The sequence below is a fragment of the Emydura macquarii genome, unplaced genomic scaffold (assembly GCF_026122565.2).
Source record: "Emydura macquarii macquarii isolate MOO-44397 ecotype Brisbane River unplaced genomic scaffold, CSIRO-AGI_Emac_v2 contig_1363, whole genome shotgun sequence".
Classification (NCBI taxonomy): Eukaryota; Metazoa; Chordata; order Testudines; family Chelidae; genus Emydura; species Emydura macquarii.
In genome coordinates, this window is record NW_027131500.1 from 13,581,313 (window position 1) to 13,594,471 (window position 13,159).

At 38.7% G+C, this 13,159-nt stretch overlaps 1 protein-coding gene across 1 annotated transcript in view; it reads right to left on the reverse strand.

The window, feature by feature from the left end:
- The window catches only part of TMEM192 (transmembrane protein 192), a 33,293-nt gene that overhangs the window by 5,051 nt on the left and 15,083 nt on the right, over positions 1-13,159 (reverse strand). Inside the window, exons 3-5 of the mRNA XM_067551793.1 lie at positions 12,342-12,606; positions 10,021-10,155; positions 1,265-1,367 (exon numbers count right to left, since the gene is read on the reverse strand). Of these exons, the coding sequence (XP_067407894.1) occupies positions 1,265-1,367; positions 10,021-10,155; positions 12,342-12,606 (503 nt within the window). The remainder of the gene's footprint in view (positions 1-1,264; positions 1,368-10,020; positions 10,156-12,341; positions 12,607-13,159) is intronic.

Genomic DNA, 13,159 nt, shown 5'->3' on the forward strand with positions numbered 1-13,159 from the left:
CAAGGGGTAAACAAGTCTCTTGCTCAGCATAGGTGGTCTTACTACAAAGTGCTGCAGAACTGTTCTCAGAATATTTGAGAATGAATCAAGAGGGGAGTTGTGATCCTTTATACAGGTTGTACTGTGTATACATGAATGTGTTTGATACAACCAGTACCCCCAACCTTTTAATACATCAGAAACATTTCAGCAACTGGAAGGTGTTCAAATACGTAGCAGTCAAAAGATGCATGGGTCAGGGTGTTTGTCAGGTTAACATGAGCAAGCTGAATGATTGTTTTCTTCAAATAGGCTTAATCAGGATCCTCCCCACCCCAAAACAAGATATGCAATATATCTGTAGAATTTCTCCCCTAAGTAGAAATATACTTTTAACTTTATATTAGCTACAGGATTTGCCTGACCCCAGCCTAACAGACAAATCCCTGACCTCAAGCTGCAAAAGTCCTTCTTACCCTCTAGCACAAAGCACCCAATCCATTTCCCCCCCCAGCTATTAACTCAACTCCTTCTGGGCAAAAGTTCCTTGGTTTATACAAAGACATTTGAAATGACATCGAAGACATCAGTATTTCTCCACAGACTGCTATATAAAACCAACTATGTTAGCAGATTAAGCACAGATTAGCCCATCATACTGGAAATCCATGTAAGATTTCACCAATAATGGCCATATGACCCCTATGTATCTGTTAAGGCAAGACATACCCTTTTCATGATTAAGTATTTTTGCATTCTACCAAGTTACCATTGTTGTGGGGGACAACAGTAGAACCTCAGAATTACGAACAACCTCCATTCCCAGGGTGTTCGCAAGTCTGAAATGTTCATAACAAACATTATGGTTGTTCTTTCAAAAGTTTACAACTGACCATTGATTTAATACAGCTTTGAAACCTTATTATACAGAAGAAAAATGCTGCTTTCCCTTATTTTTAGTAGCTTATGTTTAAACACAGTACTGTCCTGTATTTGCTTTTGTCCCCGATGCTGCCTGATTGCGTACTTCCAGTTCCAAATGAGGTGTGTGGTTGACTGGTCAGTTCTTAACTCTGAGGTTCTACTGTAACTTTGCAGCTTCTGACTTTTGTGCATATAATATAGCAGCCCTAATGCTACAGAAGTCCATTAAGGAATTTTAATGCCCACATTTCTGTTTTTCCTGACACCTTTAAGGTCCCACATGCCATTCTGTATAAAAATCGATGCCAAGTGTTTACACAGTTAGCTTCAATTAGTTTATGTAGGCAACAGAAGAGGTTACCTGAATCCAATCTCAGAGGTAATGTGACTGGGGTAAGCATACATCTTTTCTTCTTCAATTATATCAGGCCTTGGCTTTGCCTGGTTGAAATTGCTTATTTTCACTGAAATGAAAAAAAGGTAATTAATAATGCAGACAGTTTTTAATAGTGTAGACTGGCTCCTCAATGCAGAGTCCTACATAGTGTTCCAACCTGCCTCAAAAGTAGCAGTAGGGCAAACAAACATGTAGCCCAACGAGAGGGTCAGGTTACAAGATAGGAATTGGCATTTCCTTTGGTCCTGCTGCTCAAAATTGTATAAGGGCATGCCTGAGAAATGTGGAGTTTGCATTAGTGGAGAGCCCAAAGCAGCACTCTTTGCATACACTTAAGGCTGTTTTCCACCCCCACTCTTCATCCTCCAGAGCAGGGAGGGGAAAACATTTATTTCCTGATGTGATAAGAGGCTCATTCAAAGAGTGTTTTTCTGAAAAACAGGAAGATGACAAAGCTCACTTGCTTGCTCTCACCTGTCTGTCTGTGTGGTTTTGTTCTTAATCATGTTCAAATCTGCCAAATTTACAAAACAACTCTTTAAAGAGCAGACTAGGAGCCATGTTGTCTGTGTCATTAGTGCTCACTTCCCTTTTCTACTTGCAGCATTCCAATCTCTGTACAACAGTATCTTTGGTGGGAGTGTTGTATAAGTTATGATCAATCAGTCCCAAGAATTAATTTCAAAGAAACTTCATGAAAGTCCTGATATTTCTGTGGAGTTTTACTTTGTATTGTTAATGCACATTTAAGGATTTACTATCTACTCAAATAGTGTCAATTCCTGAAAAGTTATGACTATGAGCTCCATCTGTGCATTTATATGACACCAGTTAAATGAGTTCCCATTATCACAATCCATGCTGAATATGCTTTAAACTAAAAGCAGGTTTTAATCCGTTCTTAAAATACTTCAAAATATAGATACCTACTCAAACTGGCTGCTACAAGGGTTAGCAGCTGCTATCACTTTTAAACACAGGGAAGGGTAGTATAGTTGGGCCCAGTATGCCTCAATCAGATTTTAACAGACCAGTTACAGGGATAACATGGTAGCTCAATTTTCATGCCTAAATCAACACACACACTCAGTTTGTTGACAAGACCGCCATTAATGGTGCCAGTTGGAAACTGAAAACATTCCCATAGTCTATACTACTAAACATATTCAGAAGATAGTTAGGTTTCAAATTCAAATGTGGTTCAAGTGCAAGAATAGTCCTGCTTTATGAGTAAAGCGTGTAGAACGAGTAGAAGTTTTCCCATGACAGTTTAAAGACATTTTTAATACTATTCCACAGCCGTTTTGCAACTCAAATACTGCAGTATCATGCAAATGCACGTGAAGCAGTGTAATCTCTAAGAGACCATCACAAATAGAGAGACATGAAAATGACTTTAAACATTCATTTTTAAAAACTAAGCTAGAAATCGTAACAGACCTTTTTGAAAAGACTACCACCTTTCAACGTGAACTGAGCTCCAATCTTTATTTTGGGCTATACAGGTTAGTGTGGACTCAGACCATAGTTGTGTTAGAGATACAGTATATCTGGACAGAGAAATGATGTTAAAATAAAAGAATATGGATGATAGCCTCTAGGCTAAGATACACCTAAAAACTTACTTCATGTAAAAATCCATTCTCTTCTATTCCAGCCAGGAAAGGATGTTTCTCCCCTACCTCTCAAAGTTTTACTAGGCCACCTGAAATGCAGAAGCAGGTTGCCTGACTGATCATAGGAATAACTAAGGCAGAAGTGTCTCAAAGTTGTAAAGTCATGAGACCAGACTGTCCCTAGGTGGTCTGCTTCCACCTCAAACAGACAGGTCATTCAAGTGTGTGACAGAAATTTAAGACTATTGTAAATTAACAGGCACCAAGGAAGGAAAAATAAGCCCTTCAAATGGTCATCTTCATTATCTTTAGTTGGGGGATGGAACAATATTGAATTGAGAGTAAGAGTGTAGAATTAGTCGTGCCTGATGTGCGCACGCACACACGCAAGCACGCACACACACGAGATATGGAAGTCTTTATTCAAATCCCCCACAAATGGTCCAGTTTTGCAAGGTGCTAAGCACCCTCAATCCTCTTTGAAATCAATGGGAGTGTGGGATATTTGCATGATTAGATTCTGAACAGAGGCAGACCAATATGAAAGAGATACTGAACCTAACAGGCCAGACTGAGGTACTTCAGTAGGACTGTTTGTGGAGTAATGTTAGGGTAACTTGGACTATTTGGAGCAAGGTGCAACCTAACATGAATAAGGTTATCACAATCTGGATCTATGAAAATGAGTCACGCTACTTTGGCACTTAACTCTATGTGGAAGAAACTGTCCTTTACAAGTGAAGGTTTATTAAAGTAGGGTTTATTAAAGATCACTTCGCTAGAATAATGCAAGACCCTCAAGAGATTAGCCACAAGTTAGGCTCGGAAGTTATCTTGTCTATCACAGTATTATACAGACAAAACAGCTCAGGAAGAGACCAGGAATTTCCAACAGGACTCGTTTGTGAGATTAGACTTTTATTCGGCCATATAATAAATGCAGGAGTTTAAAGAATTACATCTCTGCTGACAAAAGACAAATCATAACACACCTCCCGTTGCTGCCAGGAGGAGAGAAGAGTTAATTTTAGTTCACATGTATAGATTTGAAATCTCCTCCTCCCCTCACCGCCCTCCCATGCTACAAGGCTAAACTTCGGAGAATCAGATATCAAGTCTACATGGATCACTGTGTCGGATATCGGCTCTGTATTGACAGTAAGTTGCCACCATTTCATTCAATGACTTAATTAAGGACTGAAACTAGCATAAAACTGGAGATAAGTCATAAATGTATCTATTTTGGTTAGGGGGAGTGATTTTTATGCCACTGTAGTTAAAGTGGTACAGCTTGTGTGTTTAGACAAGGCCTTGGTGGACGAGTGCCCCCACTGCCACTAGTACTTATTAGAACCCTTCAAGGTGAGAGTCAGCAATCAGGGAGGCGAAGGAAATGGGACTGAATATTAAGTTGGTCTCACCCTTTAGAGGTGCTTCCTCCAGAAGAGAGACGCACTGGCAGGCTAGAAGGGAAAGCTGGCATTCAATGCCCATGATGTATCTGGCTTGTTGAAAGAGGATTTTCAGTATCTTCTCTGTCACAGGGGAACAAGCACTACTTCATGTAGTGAAGTTTGACTTGGCCTATGATATTAGGCATTAAAATAATATTACAGCCCAGTTTGTCCTGCTTGGACATTAAATTTAATCACAATTCCTTGTATACAAAGAGCAGACTATCTACAAATAAGTTTCAAGATTCACTGCAAGTAGAGAAGTTGGTATGGGACATAGCAAATCTCTGAACAGGCACTGAACAGTGCAGCAAGTAGTATGTGGGTAGGGAATAACCAGAAGCTTTTAATACCTGTATTTAGGAGGTGTTTTAAATGAGTGTTTAATATTGCTGGGATAAAGAGATGAACTTTCAGAATTTTGACTCCAGAGTAGTGCATTATAAAAGCAGGCTAATATTTAGAATTCTTTACATTATTACACTGCATCCCATAAATCAAGAACATCTCAATCCAAGAGAGTCTCTGATATCGCAGACTACTATGCAGTGTAAGATAGTCAGAGTACTGATTCCATATAGATGTCTCCAGTGACAGCAAAAGTGGCAGTGGTTCAACTAGCAATACAAAGCTACCACCCATTCTCTAATGAGTGTAAACCTGAACCAACCGATAGGAAAAAATGGGATGCCATAGACTTCAAGTAAAAGAAAGTTTTGCATAGATACATCTACTTCTCAAAACTGGATTTTAATGTTTGTGTTCATACAAATGCATCAATGCTTCACAGATTACCAAATAGACTAATGAACTGTATATCTAACAAATACAAGTAAAGAGGACAATTATGAATAAATGCTGTTGTGTTTCTTTATAGGTGTTTTTTGGCTTCAGGGGTTTGGTTTTTTTAGGCTATATGAACATGTTGACTTCTCCTCATCTCACCTTTTTCCAAACAATTTTCATTCCTGAGCTCTTGAAATATAGTAAAATAGTGCAATGAATTGCACATAGTTAATTGAACTCCACAGAACAAAAATATGCAACATTCAAGACACATTTATGCTTAGCCACTCTAGTTAATTTAGCTTTTAGAGCATACAGTACGTTGAGCACTGAATAAAACATGTGTAAACTCCTCAGGGCAGGGAATGTGTGGGATTGGTACAGTCCCCAATGTTTTGAGGATAACTGCAAGACAGTTATTAGGCTGTGGGACTATTTCGAGTGCAAGTGGTTTGCTAGCAATACAAAAACTACCCACCCATTCTTTAACAAGTGAGAGCCAGAACAAGAGAATTTACTTTCTGGCACCAGAAGAGGAAATATGGCACATCCTTGTTTGAGATCTTTCAGTTGAGATAATATAATTTGTAAGTGTAAATAATGCATTAGTTAAAAAATAAATAAAGACTACACCAGCAATAGATTAAGCAATAACAGTTCTGGAGGGGAGAAGAAGAGGTTACCAAATAGTTTATCATAAGAGTTACCTAACTTCATAGGCTTCATAATTCCTTAAGTTAGGTCTACACCTGAAGTTATAGGTGACTGGTATGGTTTTGCCACCAAACCCTCCTAGTGTAGATGAAGTTTGTACTAGCTTATGCTTGTTTGAGGGGAAAAACTGTACTGGCAAAAACATTTTTATGCTGGCATCAACTGCATCTCCCCTAGTATTGTTTGCTGGTACATACCTGCTGTAAGAAAATCACGCCTCCAGCCAACATTTCTATATCTATACCTGTCCTCAAACTACTGACTTCAAAATGTTTGTCAACACTGCTTTCAATTTAGAGCCACATACTTTAACAGGCATCCGTGTATTAGAAAGAATGGTCAGGCAAGTGTGTTTTGGAGGGGGAATTCAAACATTTGAGACAAAAATGCCTCAAGTTCTGTGATAAGAAACACAACATCCTGCCAGAGAAACTTAATGCTTGCACTTAGATAGTGCTCTGCTTTCAGATAGCAAGATAGAAACTGAGGGCCACACCACCATTTAGGTTATGCCTTTTCAATGCTGTAACCCATACCAAATTAGTTGTGTGTCAGGAGTTTGGCCTTTAACAGAATTTGCACATGAAGTCTCTAGGTGTGGTTCTGTATCAATTTAAGTCTCTTCTGCTCCCTCCACCCCAAAAAGCCCTCACTTCCTTTTCCGATTTGCAATACTATATATCTTGAACTCATCAATTAGATGGAATTAGAGAGACTCCATCTTTTAAAGAGGTGTGAAGCTCAGTTTTAATGAATTATGTATTAAGGCACAGGAAGGTTTAGAGAATGAAGCTCAGCTTCAACACTAGTACAGAGGCCAGCTTTCTTGTTTATCCACTTAGACTAGGACAACAGATCATGGCTGAGAAAGAAATGTCTAATTTCTTGCTCTTTGAATATCAGTCTGTGCAAGGGAAGCAAGAGTACTTTGTTTAGAGTGCAATGTTTGCAGTAAGAAACCCTTGGTCTAATCAAGCAGTTTTAAGAAGTTTGAGGAATGTGACAGTTCAGAAGACAGGAAAAACTAGTGCTATGGTGGAAAGCCCAAATCAAAAGTGGCAGCAACAATTATGAGTAGAGGACCTATAACAGGGTGGCCAACCAGTCAGAGACGAAGAGTCAAAAAATAGATGTAAATATTGCAAAGAGCCACATGTCTCTGGTCAATTTCACTTCTTACCCTCCCCTGAAAATTCAGGCTCATGCCTCAATTTCTGCAGCAACTGGTCAATTTCACTGACAGTCTCAAAGAGCCACAAAGACCAAAGAGACACATTCAAAGAGACACTTGCGGCTCGCAAGCTGCATTTGTATAAGTGAAGAGCCACATACGGCTCATGAGCCACGGGTTGGCCACCCCTGACCTATAAGATATTTTTTAATGAACAGTTCATCCCCTTCCCCTCCCCTGCACCCAAAATGAAAAGTTGAGTAATGGAGGGGGGAGCAGTGTCATCCCACTGAGTTATTCTGCATGTGGCATTATTGCTACTTACTTATTATTGCTACTGTACTTTTAATACTATTGTGCTTTCGTTTTCAAGGCAGTAGATGGCTGTTTTTGTCATGCAAGTCTCTTTGTAATTTTGTTCCAGCCAATCTGTAGCTGGGGGGGGGGGCAAAAACCAAAAGATGCTACCCATTAGGATATTTGATTTAATTTAATAAGCTTAAAATGGAGAAAGACATTTCAACAATATCCACTTTTACTAAATGCATATATCTACAATAGAAAATGTACTGGCATAGCTATAGCAGAATAGTTACTTTGCCTTAGCTATGTCAGGCTATGTCTACACTGATGGTGGCAAAGTTGCCGCTGTCAGTTCGACTTATCTGGATCGAATGAGTGGTCAGTGAAGATCCACTCAGTCGATCCAGAAGTTGACGTTATTAATCCACCCCCGCACGTGGCATAGCACTGCGTCGACAGGAACGCGATTCCCGTCGACACAGTGCAGCAAAGACAGCACACAGAAGAGAAGCCTAGCAGTTGACGGGAGTTTCGTAAGTTCTTTGCGTAACTCCCATTGACTGCCACCGAATCATGGAGGTAAATGTAGACCAAGCCTCAGTATAACATCCTGTGAACACTACAGGAGTAACTTTATTTTGGAGTAATTACTTCACTTTCAAAGTCACTTGTGCTCCAGACTAAGGTGTCCACATGGGGGAATTATACCAGCACAGCTATACAGGAATACTTACTCTGCTTTAGCTATACTGGTCAAAATTCCCAAGTAGACAAACCCCTTGCGTCAGAGCCTATCATTCTAGCCAAGGGATGTAGATTAGGACATTTGGGCCTTCCCTTCTTGAGGTAGTCTCAGTACTATTACAAGCAAAAGTTAAAAGAAAATAGGTAAGTCAGCTCTTGAAACAGTGTATTTATTCAAAGTTTTTATACCATTTAGTAGCGTACTGGGAATAACTACACTCTGCAACTTTATAGCAAGTCACTAACTAGGCTTTTCTATCCTTAAGATTCTCCTAGAGTAGAGTTTTAAGTTGAGATATTACAGGTCAGTTACTGACCAACACTGACTATCTAGAAGTTACTTCGGCTTTCAGCACTGTCCCATGAGAATCAGCAGCATAATGTTACAGCAGCTGTTTCCTCTCTCCTCCCACAGACTACTTTGTTCCCCTTTCAATTCAACCTATTCTCATTCCTTCCCCTCTTTTGTCAACACCATATCTTTAGTTTTGTAATTTATCTTTCTAACTACTGAGGGGAACCCCAGGACTTGAATTCCGCAACTTTGGTATTTTTGCTGAGCTACTAGCAACCACTTGATACTTTAGTCAGCGTTCATTTTGTTGTGTAAGGATAATTCAATTCCTGCTGAAGTGGATTGGTCTCACTTCACACTAATCTGTCTATATCAGCCCATTAGGAACTAAATACAATTGATGAAAGCAACTAGGGTTTTAAATAAAACCAAATCAGTACCTCTCAGACTACACTTAAAAAAAATGGAGACGCCCAGGAGTTAAAGGATGACAACATCTACATGATGTTAAAAAGCAAGATATAAAAATATACAGAAAAATACTACAAAGTGATGTGTATCTCACTGTAGCAATAAAGAATCCGAGTGCAACGGCTCAAGAGGGGAAGTTTAAGCCAAGGGCATATTCTTATATAAGAGCATGAGACCTAATTTCTGATTCTAAAAATCAAACACTAGTTTAAACATCTTTTGTTTTCCTTAATTGTGGTAGACGGGGTAGAAGTTGGTTTCATAATGTCTAGGTCACTCATGTGATTTTTCAGCCTGGCACACAAGCAATCTAGACTTGAGTTACAGGAGTTCAAAAGTTTGACTGGGTTATTTTAATAGTTTATATGTATTTGAAACTAGTTGGACCAGTAAGTCTGATCATTAGGTTATATTGTGATCGTTTACTAGAAAAAGCCAAGACAGAATGAACAAAACATGATTCTGGAGGATTAAGCCAAACCCTTCAGGCCAATAATCCTATATAGTATTCTACATTACATTATTTTGTACTAGCTGTTAGTGTTATAGTGAATGTGGGCTAGAGATACATATTGCTTCATGTAATTAAGTAGGGACGCCTAATCTTCAACAATACTAGATGAGGTGAAATGGGAGGGAAGAGGGAGAGAAGAGAAACTGGAAAGGAAACTGCAAATTTGATTGAGACATGCCATATACCAGCTTAAACATTTAAATTCCACATGCCCAAGGACAGTAGTTCTGATTAGGCGAAGAATATTAGTTCCTTCGAGTCACAGTAAAAACACAGAGCAGATTTGTCTGTTTGACAAAACTGTCATGAAAGCACACTAGCAATCTGTGCTAGACATTTACTACTATTTTAATTACTGCAATTTCACTACATCACTAACTTGATGGGAAAGTGACAAACTAACAACTATCTTAGCTTTTATTTGGCAACATTTAGCATTCACGCCATGACAATGACTATCCAGTATGTTTTAACAAGAATATATGAATTGTCTGCAATGGGTACCGATTTACCGAGAAGCCAGTTTTACAGTCACAGCTACAAAAAAGTCTTCCGGTGCCAAGAGTTATTGTACTATGCCCAGGGAACAGAGAGAATAGAGTTTAGCAGCTATTGTAAGGAGGTCACACAACAAGGCAATTGTAGTTCTCACCTGTATAAATGACTATGCATGTCAGAGAACAAATCAGCTCCAGACACAAGACTCCCAAGAGAAGGTAGAGATACATTTTACTGTCGTCAGGAAAGGAATGATGAGCTGACCATATCAGAAGCAGGGCTGCATTTCCTTAAAAGAAAAAAAACCGGACATGACATTTATGTGGTTTAGTCTTGCTAATAATGGAAAGTGGCTCATAAACTCCATCCTCCAATATCTATATGCTAGTGGACCCATGTTTGTTAGGCTAGATGGATTATAGCTATGTAATAGAAAAACTTGACTGATTTGTGTTCCCAATGCCATAAGAGTTCATAATTGCAGTTATTTGTGAAACTTAAGTTACAGATCCTACAGAACAATCAATGTTTCTTCTTCCAGAAGATACCTATTCCAGAATGTTTCATTCTATAGTTCTTGAAGCCTTCAAGGGAATACATGACATTCAGGGACAGCTAAGATATACAATGAATCAGTCATGTTGTCCTTGCTGGCAAGAATGTTAGACTTATTGTTTAATATCTGACCTTTCAGTACATCAATCTTGTTCTACATATCCAGTATAGAACTCTGCTTATGGTCCTGTCTACCACTACAAATGTGTCATTTCAGTTTAACTTTATGGGGAGATGAATTGCAAGTATATGAGAGAATTTTTAAACATACATGCAGAGCAGTTTTAAATACATGCCTTACAGCTTAAGGTTGTATAACTGAACAAACTGGAGCCCATTTTTTAAAGAAGATTTCTACTTAAGTGATACTTGAATTTGCTTCCCAAATCTAGTCCATGAGGCCACTAGCTTCATTTATTTAAAATCCTTCTTACCTATATATAGTGGAACAGTTCCAACAGGAGAAAGAGACCCACCCCAGAATACCTATAGCCTAGTGGTTAGGCTACTCACTTGGCACATGGGATACCAAGATCAAATCCTTGTTCCAAATCAAGGAGAGAAGACATTTGAATTCCCATTTTCCTCCCGGTTTTGTCATTCCCCCACCCCCATACACTTCGTGTCATATTTAAAATAGAAATTAAGTTTTTCAGTGTAGGGACCATGTCCTCCTTTTGTGCTGTAGGACTTCTTATAAAATTCTAGGCAATGTGAGACATCTGTCAGCTGTAAGGTAGGTATAGAACTCATTTACTGCTTTAAAGCAGAGCATGAAAAGGATATTATGTTGGATGGCTGAACTGTCAAGGCCAAATTGCCACTTCATGCAATCTGGCATTATATTTAATTTCCACCTTCATTTTTCAGTAATGTTTGAGAAAAGATGACCTCCACCCCCAAAAATGAAGTTTGGCTTGTGTGTTTATACATACAGATTTTTAACTGTTACATATACTAGAAGTCCTAAGCTTGCAAAATGAACATTGTTAAACTGATGTAAGAAAATCAGTACATCAAACTGCAAGACCACACACTTCATCAAGGTAACTGAAAGAAATTTCCAGTTTAGTTATCGGAAACATAGTATGTACTCAATTTTATTCTTCAGAGTCACTGCCTTCCTATAAAAAGGATGCCCCATTCAAGAAGAGCCATAATATATGATTTTAGACAAGAATTAAGTTCAGTTTCTGAAAAAAGCTGGACAGCTGCTGCTAGTTAAACACCTCCTATGCTTGCTGCCACAAGGAAGGTAAAGCAAAGCTAACAAAAGTACAGAGTTAAAAAGCTGCCAAGAATCACCTCCCCAGGTAAAGTAGGGATGAAGTAGTATTCAATAATACAAATCCTGCTGAAAATTAAGGAGTTTTATTTTACTTGAAACTTCAACATGCACCCTAGACCCAGTCTACACCCAAAATAAGATCAATCTGTCACTCAGCTGTGAAAAATGTCATGCCCTGTGTGCCATAGTTAAGTTAACCTAACGTGGTATATACACAGCTAGTACAATGGCTTCAGAAAGTAAAGTCAGCACAAAGCATTCCTGGTTCCTTAAAACACTGGCTTGCACGTATCCATGATAGTCAACAGGGCAAAATTACTAGCAGCCAAATGTAGCACATTTGCTCTAAGGACATCACGACTACCAAATTTAGTTGATGGGACAAGACAGCCATGCAGTGACTACTATTTCTGAATCCATTTCAACTCAGCTAAGTTCTGGCCTGCTACTCCAGGGATAGAAACAAGAGTTGGAAGGTTTATATTTAGCTACAAAGCATAGCACTCACAAATAAATTACTGTGCCACACCTTAAAGATTGAGTTCATAAAGCATACATAAAGTAGTTGAGTTCATATCATCTGTCTATACAAAACCCATAAAAAAGAAAAATTCACAATAGGTTAATCTCACCTGTAGACTGTATAAGGAGTGGCAGCCTTGTAAGATGTCTTGTTGATCGGTAGATCAAGAAGTAGCCTCTGTTTCTGACTTTACTGTGATGATGCTGAACATATCGTTCAAAGAGAACATGCAGAATCCACAGAATTACCTTGGCAATGATTATAACACTTTGCACCTTAAGTGGCTTGGTGTAGTTTCCAGGGCACTCGTCCATATCTGGGTTTACATAAGAACAATACATACCAGCTAAAAATACTAAGACAACAAAAGCAACCTGGCAAAGAAGGGAAGAAGAAAAACTTGCAGTTAGATTTAGATAATCTCTCTTATATTCTATTTATTATGCTTTATGCTCTGAATTGGGTCCAGTGGGAGAAAAAAGTTCCCTAGATAGAGTCTGAGGCCAGAAGAGACCATTAGATCTAGTCGGACCTCTTGTATAACAGATCACAGTATTTCATCCACTTACCCCTGAATTGAACTCAGTAAGTTGTGTTTGACTAAAGTTTATATTCCAAAAAGGCATCCAGTCTTGCTACGAATAAACCAAGAGATGGAGAATCCACCATCATCATTTCTTGGTTAGCTTGTTCTAATGCTTGACCACCTTCAGTTACAAAATTTGTACCTCATGTCTAATTTCCATTTGTTTGGCTTCAGCTTCCAGCAATTAATTCTTGTTATATACCTTTCTTTGTTAGATTTAGAAGCCCTTTAGTACCCAGTATTTTCTCCCAGTGAAGATACTTACACACTATAATCAAATCACCTCAATGTTTTTGATAGGGAAATGGATTGAGCTATTTAAGTCTAAGACATTTTCTCCA